The sequence below is a fragment of the Aplysia californica genome, unplaced genomic scaffold (assembly GCF_000002075.1).
Source record: "Aplysia californica isolate F4 #8 unplaced genomic scaffold, AplCal3.0 scaffold00212, whole genome shotgun sequence".
NCBI classification, from domain to species: domain Eukaryota; kingdom Metazoa; phylum Mollusca; class Gastropoda; order Aplysiida; family Aplysiidae; genus Aplysia; species Aplysia californica.
In genome coordinates, this window is record NW_004797482.1 from 981,301 (window position 1) to 992,070 (window position 10,770).

Below are 10,770 nucleotides of genomic sequence, written 5' to 3' on the forward strand. Positions count from 1 at the left end.
CGCTCGTAACTGCATAAGGTCATATGAGCGCCAGAAGATTAGAGGTGTTACAAGAGAATAACAAACATAAAAATGAAGAAGGTGAGATACGGACGATAGATGTATCACAGGAAAGAAGAAGCAAACCACACCAGAACACCCACCAATCACCCACTCACCATGGCTGCGTTTATCTGTTGATGTGCCACTCCTTGCCACAACAGGCAACAGTTGTTATAGCACAGAGTTCACTGGAAGAACTGTATCTGCACACATGACTGCTCCCAACTCAAAAGATGCACTAAATTCCCTGAGTAGAAGAGGACAAGTCACTATCTTTCGTCTGCAAACACAACACATCCCATTGAATTCCTACCTAAATAGGATCCGCAAGGATACCCTGCCCGACTGCCCATCACGTGACTGCGAAGACAAAACAGTATCACACCACCTCTTAATCTACCCTGCACTTAGCGATCTGCGTAGTACTTACCTACCTGCCTGCCTAGACATCAGAAATACTCAATACAACGACAAAACATAGCAGATAAAAACCTGTAAATTGTTTGCCATATTGACAGGGCGAATGGCTAGACCTCAAATGGCCGTTGGATCCGAAAAGTAAAGTAAAGTGTAGCACACGTAGCACACGTAGCACACGTAGCACACGTAGCACAGAGTTCCAACAAACATCGAGGCGCCCGCACCAACTGAAAAAACACAACCTGATTGAAACATTTTTTTAAAAACACCTACACTTTCTTATATAATCTGTTCCTGATTTTGTGACACAGCCCTCGCGCGTAGAAATCTCTGTAGTCCTCGGGCAGCTCCTCTAGAGCCTTCATTGCTCGGTCCATGATCTGAGCTGCCCGCTGAGCTGGCACGGGATCCCTGTTGCCGTACGGGTCCTTACTGTCGTAAAGACTGGGATCTAGATGTCTCCAGAAAACATTGACCGCCACTCCGAAATCTTCATACGTCATGTTGTGGAACCATAGGGCTAAAAAATATTTTTGAAAAAAAAAAAAGAGCATGGGTCAGTGAAACTGTGGAGGGCTCAACAGTTTATGGTTAACCCCTTCAATGCCGCAGGTAAATAGCAAAGCTGGGTGAAAGATTCCTTTTTACGTAAAGCAACGGTTACCAGTTACTGTATTCGTTGAAATCTAAAAAAAATATTTTTTTAAAAGTTGGTGCTTTGCAGAGTTCCGATAACAAGGTTATCCTAAATCTGAAGTTGTTCGGAGCCAACCAGGTTACCATCGGTAGAAAATGCATCATTAGAAAGTAAGTAATTGGGTTCCGAGTCGGTTCCTACGATTCCTCGCTTTCTATAATCGGGAACTTAATTGCCCACCATTAGTAAATAGGCCCCTGTGCATGGGGAAATCCCATGACAACCAAAGCTGCTCAGGGGTGACCCCACTCTACCTCCCATAACTTTTTAATTTATGAATATTTTCTCATGAATTTCTGCATGTACATTCTACATTGAACCAAATTTCTATTGATATGATTTTGGGGGGATTTCATTGAGAGATAGATAGAGAAAAGTTGAAGTTAGTAACATGATGCAAAAAAACAAGACTACCAAACAACATAAAACAAGACACATTCGAGTAATGATAAACTGAGACCAAAAAAAAGGGAAATACATGTTGTGTGAGTGTCTGCAGTTAAAGAGGAAGAAACAAGAGCTTTTCCTACCTCATACAACGCTCCTACAATCCATGTAATATATATGTAAGCCCATCTGCGTTTACTGCCAATAAATCATTTTTGAGCGGTAGATGTATTAGACCTAGATCTAATCTTCTCTTTGAGCTAAAATCTTGAATCTGACACTTTCAAATGGGGGGAAAAGGGTGGTAAACATAAAGGGAAGGTACCTCAATAATAACTACAAGATTTAAGCAGTACCTTCCCGTATAATTCAAAACAACCTCTGTCACAGTCCCATTAATTACGGGCCATAGGCACAGCACTACACTGTTCAGATCCGTAAATTCTACGGGCGCAGGAGCAAAGAGGTTAAGGCACGAGCTTGATGTGACAAGTTCAGCATGCATCTCAGAATGTGTGGGCAGGGTCCATGAAATAATTTATTTTTTTTGTCATGACCACAATCTAAAGTCTTCAACGGACATTGGCAATCAATGTTCACTGCTCATTTCTATAGCCGGGTACTCTCATGAGATCTATATGTGAAGCAGCGTGGTGAAATCAGGCGCTCGTCAAAATAATTAAATCAAAGAAACTGCCATTTTCTGACTTTTGGCCAATTTTTTTTATAAATTTATTTTTTAGCTCAACACCTTTTATGTCCATTTAAATACGCATTTCCGTGATAATTTTACTGAAAAACATTGATTAAAGGCCCAAAAACTGTAAATTTTCAGTTTCCAAAGACAGACTCTCAAGCTATGGAAATAACCAAACTTTGTAGGCCATTGTCTTGCTAATTTTACCTTTGAAAGCAGGCCATCCTCACCTCCTTCAATCGCAAATATCTCCATTTCTATTCAACATAGACTGATTTTTTTTTCACCAAAAGCAAGGCAAATAAATTGGCTTTAAGATGATAACAATAACTCTATTATGCCCAAAAATTGATGAGCGCCTGATTCCAACACATTGTGCGTGGTCTTTTCCTGTCACCTGTGTGTTCGAATCCTCTAAATTAACTATTCTTGTCCTAACTCTTCATATTTGAGTTTCTATTTTATTTTTAAAAAAGAATTTCAAAATTCTCAAACAAACAAAAAAAATCATGTGGCACCTGAGCACAGTGGGCAGGCAACTGTTCACCCAGTAATAATAATAATAAAAATAATAAATAGCATTTGTAAGGCGCATACCCCCACTCAACAGCAGGCTCTAGGCACTTTACACTATATTATTACCCCAGCAGACCATAGAACACTCCGAAACATTCTCAGCTACCCAGGAAGCATACAGTGCAAGCAGCTGATTAAGCGCTCAAACACTAACAAACTGACAAGATCTTTCACTGTCTATAGCCGGGTACCCATTCCCACCTGGGAGAAGTGAGGAAAATTAGTGTAAAGTGCCTTTCCCAAGGACACAACGTCGGGCCCCTAACGGGATTCGAACCCACGACCTTACGGTTCAGAGTCCGAGAGCCTAACAACTAGGCCACCGATGCCACAGTAGGTAGACGTTGTACCTACCAAGCTTGACAAACATACAAAACGGTTACAAGGGACACTACAAAGATTGTAATCCATATTGTAAGGGCAATGCAAATTTATTTACTGCTATACGCTAAATTCTAATAATAAATAATTCGAAGAAGATTACATGTGAAAAAAACAACCAAGACCTTAGACGAAAATTGTAAAAAAAAAAAAAAAAAGCTTGGCATCACATCTTAAAAGATATAAAATTTTCTGCATTCATTTTTACATGACGGACCCAGACATTTTTCTCCTTTTAAAATGTCATGTTTTGTTCAACTGTATCACGGCATGAAGCTCCCAAAGGGTATAACTCAAAATAATTGTTACAAAATATATTTTTTTTTTATAGTAGAAGGTTTTACGGTGCTCGCAACGGCATAAGGTCATATGAGCGCAAAGGGGTGGGTGTCAACAGAGAAGTCTTTACAGGGAATCAGACTTATTCTGCTCACCTTTCTAGTTTTAACAGTACAAGGTCTGCTTCGACTATCAAGTCACCCCGAAAATAGCGGGTCACAAGAGTGTGACAAAACATACAAAAGAAGTAGAGGAAAATGACAATAGTAAGGATTAGGAAAGAAAAAAGCAGCAGTTCCCTGTTGTAGATCAGGCACAGTTATGAGCGTGACATGAATCAGCCCATTTACAATTCTACTGTGCTTGAACGAGATATGTGCCCCCTTTGGGAATGGCCTAAAGACACTACAAAATATCTGACTTTGCTGTTTTTCTACACTGTCAAGTAGAAAATACCACATGAGACAAAAGTGGAAAGTAAATGCAACAGAAGCAAAGTGTCAAACGGGACTGTGTACATTATGGCACCATGCCTCGGAGAAAGCAAAGACTGCCGACTCTAAAAACAGCAGGACAAGTCAAAAGTAAATTAAGCATTGTATTTTTTAAAGTATTCCTGGTTGCTGACATTAACATTTTGCCGTCACATCTCGCCGATCAACAAGAGCGCGGAACTTCCACTCCCGTCACAAAATGCAGATTGGCGATGTGTACACTCAGTTTCTTTGGATTTCCCCCAAAATACATGAGATGGCAAGGGTTTTTACTACTATAATATGAGCCTTGTGGTGGCAAATTGTTAAAAGGTCATCAGAAGGAGTTTGAATACTTGAGTACTTGAGTATTGAATTAACTGTGAATTTTTTTAAAAACATTTTCAAACAAAGTGCAATAAAACAAAAAACAAAAATGACGAAACATTTAATTCCAAGTACCTTGATGGCAAAAGCAATCTCGTAAGAATTCTTTAGTACCAGATTATTCCACAAAACGAATGAAAAAATGATATGACTCCGTACTTCTGTACACAATCACCATCATTTTCAAAAGTATTCAGATCACCCTCTGGGATTATCAAAGAAGGAAACCAGCACATACCTGGAATAAAGAGCATATCCCCAGGGTACAAATACCCACGGTACGGTGTGGCCCCGGAAAACAGTGGAAAGCGCTCAAGATCAGGAGAATCTATGTCTAAAATTTCTGACTTGTCTCCTGAAAAGAAAAAAGTTGAGTTGTTAGTGCGTCTTATTGACATAGACAGGTAAAATTTTACAAGCTGAAATTAAGAAGCTGAAAACCAACATAAACAATATTTTTACCTTGATTTGAAAGCTTAAAATATTTCAGTTTTAGAAAGATGAATACACAATTTTAAAAAGTTAGATTTGCTAAGCAAAAAGACCTAATCAGTGAAGAAACAAGTATACCAGAGCGAAGACACATGAAAAGGCACAAAACGCCTTCTCCATAAAATATAACCAGGGAGAATCCTGCTCCTTTTCCATTCAGTCAATTCACGTTCTTCAATATCACTGTGTACATTCAAAAATCAATCTTAGTTTTAGTAAGTGTTTAACGGCACTTGCAACACAATAAGGTCATATAAGTGCCGAAGATTGGAGATGTTACAAGAGAGTAACAATAAACACAAAAAAAGAAGGAGTAAAGATAAGTACGATAGATGTTTGATAGGATAGAAAAAGCAGGAATCTAAAAAAAATGGTACTGGCTGTTTACGTTTTCAGCATAAGACAGAACATTTCCTGGAGTTAGGCTGCAGTAGCCAGGGTGGGGTGAGGAATCTCCTAGGGATAGAAGGTTGAATGATATCTTATGAAAATCACATTCAGGCAAATCTGTATAGAGTGCAACAGGAGAGTGATAACTGGAAAAAACGGTTGGCAGAAAATTAAAAGAAAATCCAGCAATGCGTCCACATCAAAATGCAAGCACACACACACAAACACACACACACACAAACATACACACACAAAAAAACACACACACACACACAAAAACACACACACAAACACACACACAAACAAACACACACACACACAAACACACACACACACTCACATGTGTGTGCTCCAAGAACATCTTACCATTCATGTACAAGAAGTCAGCATCGGACGGGGCAAACAGCACGACTTTTTTGCTTCCCACAATCTGGAGGAGGATGTTATCCATCACCTGGGGACCACATCAAGATTGTTGGGTTTTTAGTTTAGTTCTAGTAGAGGTTTTACGGCACTCGCAACTGCATAAGGTCATATGAGTGCCAAAAGATTAGAGGTGTTACAAGAGAGTAACAAATACGAAAAAGAAGGAGGGGAGATAAAGACGATAGATGTTTGATAGGAAAGAAGAAGCAAGCCACACTAGAGCACCCGCCAACCACACACTATTGGTCTTTTCCCCTTTACAACAAGACGCACTTTTTTTCTTAGGTAAGTGTTTTGCAGTGCTCGCAACTGCAGGTCATAAGAGCGCGCGTGACACATTAAACATTTTCAGTTGAGAGGAAATTTTGAATTTTGCCCGGGTGACGGTCGAAGCTTACTCTTATCGATTTTAGACTACCAAAGGATCTTTAACGTGCGCAACTTCCACACAGAACCTCAGAGATTTTTTTCCCTTGTCTGAGAAGGCTGGGTGTAGATCTTTCCTACCAGAAGATCAGGGGTGTGGCTGAAAGACAGCAGTGAAAAGGAGTCAAGGAGTAGCAGAAGAAAAGCTGCAGAAAGAGTCAGGAGCCCAGAGGAGGGGGAAAAGGAGATGAGGGGGGTGGGGGCAGAAAGTGGAGATGAAAGCAGATGACAAACATTGCTAGAGAGCAGGAAAGGAGGTGAAAGGAGACAATTTTAGAAAGGAAATTTTTCTGTCGTTACCCAGATTCGAACCCTGGACCTCAGAATGAGAGGTCAACACCTGAACCTCTAGGCCATGAGCGCCCCCTAGACCCACTTTAAATCCCTTACACTTACACCAAAATTATCAAAACAAAATTGTTTTCAAAACCTTTACACCAAGAACTATTTTTCAAACCCTTACACCACAACCAATTATTAAAAACCTTACATCGAGATCAATTTTTAAAACCCTTACACCAAGCTGACCAGAACAATATTTAAAACCAAGACTATTTTCTGAAACTCTTACAGTAGACCATTGTAAAAACTCTAGTCCTACCAAGGCATTTCACCAGGACCGGTTTCCCTAGCCCAAGTAAATTTTATAGGAACTACCAAGCTAAGGGCACTAAGGCACACCAGCAAAACGTTGCACAAAAGAAATTAGAATTATCTGTGAAATTTCTTGCAATCAGTCTCAGTCTACAGCTTATAAATTTCTCTCTAAACCCTTTTCATTGTACATCTTCTCTGATTACGTCCTCCTTTAACCACCATCCTGCCCTTTCATAGGTCTTGATGCGTCTCCCGTATAGTGTGCCGTAGTGAATGTGCTTCACGGCAGGAACCATGTCTAATTTCATCCCTGTCACTATCATCTGAACAATAATCTACCTCTATTTCATTTACCTGCCCGCTGGTTTTATGCACCCCGGATAATTTAACAAAATTTGATCATTTTTTGGATAATTTCTGATTATTTTCCTTTATCATTCTTTTTTAAAATTAACAAAATCACATAATTTCACATTTTTGGGCTCACTTTGCATAATTTCAAAATTTGTCTTGCATAAAACGACAGGGACAGATTAACATAAATGTCACCCAAAGCAGCGTTACTTTCAACAGCTTCTTCCTCACTATTTTTATCCATATTCAACTACACTTCTCCCGCCGAGACCTAACATTGACAGCACACTCAATGGAATATCACAGCACCTGCAGCAAACCTGCACTTATCACTATATGGCATTGCACAGAAGGGCGAGAGCCCAGCTCATGCTGGATTATAACAACAACAACAACAATCCATATTCAACAACTCAGCTGTAGAGGATTACTATGCTATACTATATTCAAACCAATTGACCAACATTCAAATGAGCACTGTGTATGGTTGGTGGGTGCTCTGGTGTGGTTTGCTTCTTCTCTCCTATCAAACATCTGTCGTCCTTATCTCCCCTTCTTCTTTTTATAATGTTAGTTACTCTCTTGTAACACCTCTAATCTTCTGGCGCTCATATGACCTTATGCAGTTGCGAGTGCCGTAAAACCTCTACTTTAAAAAAAAATTTTTTTTTTAAAGAGCACTAAACCAATGCGACTTGAGTAAAGATATGTTTTACAATAGGGCTTTTGTCTTCCTCTCTTTATCAATGTTCTTTCTACATGCATATGACAAACAGTAATATTTAGGGTTGGTGGGGAGGAGATAGATAGCTAGCACAAATAAGTGTGATCATATCAGACAAAGGGAAATCCCCACACTTTGAAACACTGACGTCCTGAAAGTATTTTGGACAAACTTTTGAGTAAAGTTTTTATCTGAATCAGATGTTTCTCTTTGTATATTATATATACGACCACTTGAAATTGAAAGTAAAAAGATATATATGAGTTACGACGCAGTGAAATCAGGCGCCCGTCAATTTTTGGGCATATTGAGTTATTGGTATCATCTTAAAGGCAGTTTATTTGTCATGCTTTTGATGAAAAAAAAATTGATTTATCTCGAACAGAAGTCGAGATATTTGCAACTGAAGGAGGTGGGATCGCCTGATTTCAGATGTAAAATTAGTGAGAAAATGGCCGCCAAAGTTTGGTGACTTCCATAGCTTTAAAAGAGTCCTTGGAAACTGCAAATTTACATCTGAGCTCTTATTCAACGTTTTTCCATAAAATTCATACATACATAAAAGTGTATTTGAATGGGCATACAAGGTGTTGAGACCCAAAACAAAAATTCGAAAAAAATGTCCAAACTGGCCGAAAATTGCTTATTTCTCGGATTTCATTGTTTTGACTAGCGCCTGATTTCACCACGATGCCTCACATATGACCACCAAAATTGGTATGGTTGTAGTTCAGGGGTCTTTCATCAGCTCTCAACAAATTTCTTACTGACAAGATAAACATAGTACGCAACAATTATCTTTGAAATATGACAAAATTTTCTCTCTTCTTGCACATCCCAGCCTTACATCATAGTGAGTCCACAGCTGCATTCCCTTCGAACCAATGCGGAAAACACTGGAGAAAAACTGTTCCTCATCAAAGAAGGGCGGCATGATGATGTCAGCTGCGAGCTCAGGAAACTGGACAGAAATGTCTGCCACATCCTTGCGAGGGTCATCACCCAGGGCCCTCAGATAGTACTTCTCACTCTGAGTACACAGAACAAATTTGAGTCAAGTGAATTAAAAATACTCACAGAATTACTCTAATATATAGTAAACTTACTCACTCTCTCTATAGTTTCTTTTACAAAATAGCAGCAACCCTCCTTACAAAAAAACAAAAAACAGAAAAAAGTAACCACAGAGTTTCGTAAATTTCAAGCTGGAAGATTAAAACCCAATGTGATCAGAAATAAAAGGAAGTTGAACAACTGAAAACCGAATAAAAATAAAACACGTTTTGTGAAAACCCAAGGTAGACAAAGAGCAGTCTCAGGCGAAGACAACTGTTTCTCACAGAGTTCCCCATCTCTTTCATAAAGTGTCCTACTCCTTATAATTAAAACTTAATTTTAAAAAACATCACAGTGTAAATAATACTGTACAATAATCTAAAAAGGTTACATAAATATAGTAGTAAAAGAAAAAGAGACTTCAAGACCATCATCTTACATTGGAAATAAAAAAGTCCTCATGCTCTTCCTGGGATGCTCGTTTCACAAACTCATCAAAGGGTAATGATCTGCAAAATATGTAGAAATGAATCATTTAATAGTTAAACACAGATTTTAACTCATGCTTTTGCACTCTTTAACATTTTTTTAAAATATGAAAATAACACATTATAAGGCTCTCATTGAAGAAAGCTGCACATGTACACCCATAAATTATGTCAATGGTCAACAAATAAAAATAAAATCAGACTTCTATCACTGATGTTATTGATACATTGACAGAGAGCCACACTTAGACGAAAGACTCAAAAGAAGTTTATGGGGGCACACTGAATTCTCAGAACATTGCTAATAATCTTTATTTTATTAGATAATTTAATACTCAGTGATCACAAATCTCCATTAAGTCTTTATCTCCGAGGGGGAGAAACCAACAAAGTTGGAGCCTTTTTTTGGTACTAAATTTTTAAACATGACAAAAATGTTACTAAACTGGTCATTAAAACAAAACAAGTGAACCTTTTTTGATCGTGCTTCAATCTAATGAATGAACTCCTGAAAAGAGACCTGTTCTTGGCAAAATTGCAAAAAAGTAATTTGATGTCACAAGTCGTCGTAAAGGAATGTGCCCAAGCCGCTATTATACCAGCGGCTCACCGGCACAGCGTTTCTGACCGTGAGCCGCTAATAAGGCTTGAGGAGATATAAGGAGTTAAGAGTGGTGAATTTATCAGATCAATTATTGAATCATAATATTCCAGACCAGTTCAATGGCTTTTAATTATTTGCGGGACATACTTAGTGAGTGGATCCAATTAGTGTTTTTTTACTTAATAACTGAATAGTGTACAGTAGACTGTGGACCTTTCATTATCATTATCATCTTGGATAGGGCTTAGTTTAATATAAATCAAATGATGCATGATATATTGATGGGCATGGATGGAGAAAGGACTTGATTGTAGACTGTAGAACAATTTTGGGAAATCTCCGGGTTTGGACCCAAGGGTAGGCCCTGTGCCTGTGTAAAATTAATTGAAGTGCGTGGCTATTCGGACTCGAGTCCGAATAGACAAAATAATTATATATTCAGACTCTGAATTGAGTCCAGCATGATGCCCATTCCACTTCCAACCCTTGTTCCTAAATCAGAATTTACGAACATTTTTCCGATTATAGACAACAGTTGAGACGTGTGAGCTTTAATATATATCCAGTTACTAGACCTATCTCTATTATACACTGGTCCTCCCTGCATCATTAGTATGAACAAAACGACTAAGTTGAGCTGAGCTTGCGGGGGGGCAAAGTTAATAATTATGTCGACCAAAGAGACTACGAGTAGCCATCATGCACTCTCGGCTTGCTGGGGGAAGAGGTGTTGGGAAGAGGCCATGGCTGTCGGTTTTGTGCCATGAGATGAAAAAAATTAATTTAATGGAAAAATTATAACACACAACAAAATCAAATTAAACATGTGGACAGACAAATGGTGGTGGAAGTAATGATGATGCTGTGGTGGTGG

At 38.7% G+C, this 10,770-nt stretch overlaps 1 protein-coding gene across 1 annotated transcript in view; it reads right to left on the reverse strand.

The window, feature by feature from the left end:
* Positions 1–311: 311 nt before the first annotated feature.
* LOC101846427 (tRNA wybutosine-synthesizing protein 5) overlaps positions 312–10,770 on the reverse strand; it is a gene marked incomplete at its 5' end in the record, with an annotated part of 11,826 nt that continues 1,367 nt past the window's right edge. Inside the window, 5 exon segments of the mRNA XM_005099413.3 lie at positions 312–982; positions 4,578–4,694; positions 5,588–5,675; positions 8,596–8,778; positions 9,244–9,313. Of these exon segments, the coding sequence (XP_005099470.1) occupies positions 732–982; positions 4,578–4,694; positions 5,588–5,675; positions 8,596–8,778; positions 9,244–9,313 (709 nt within the window). The 3' untranslated portion in view covers positions 312–731.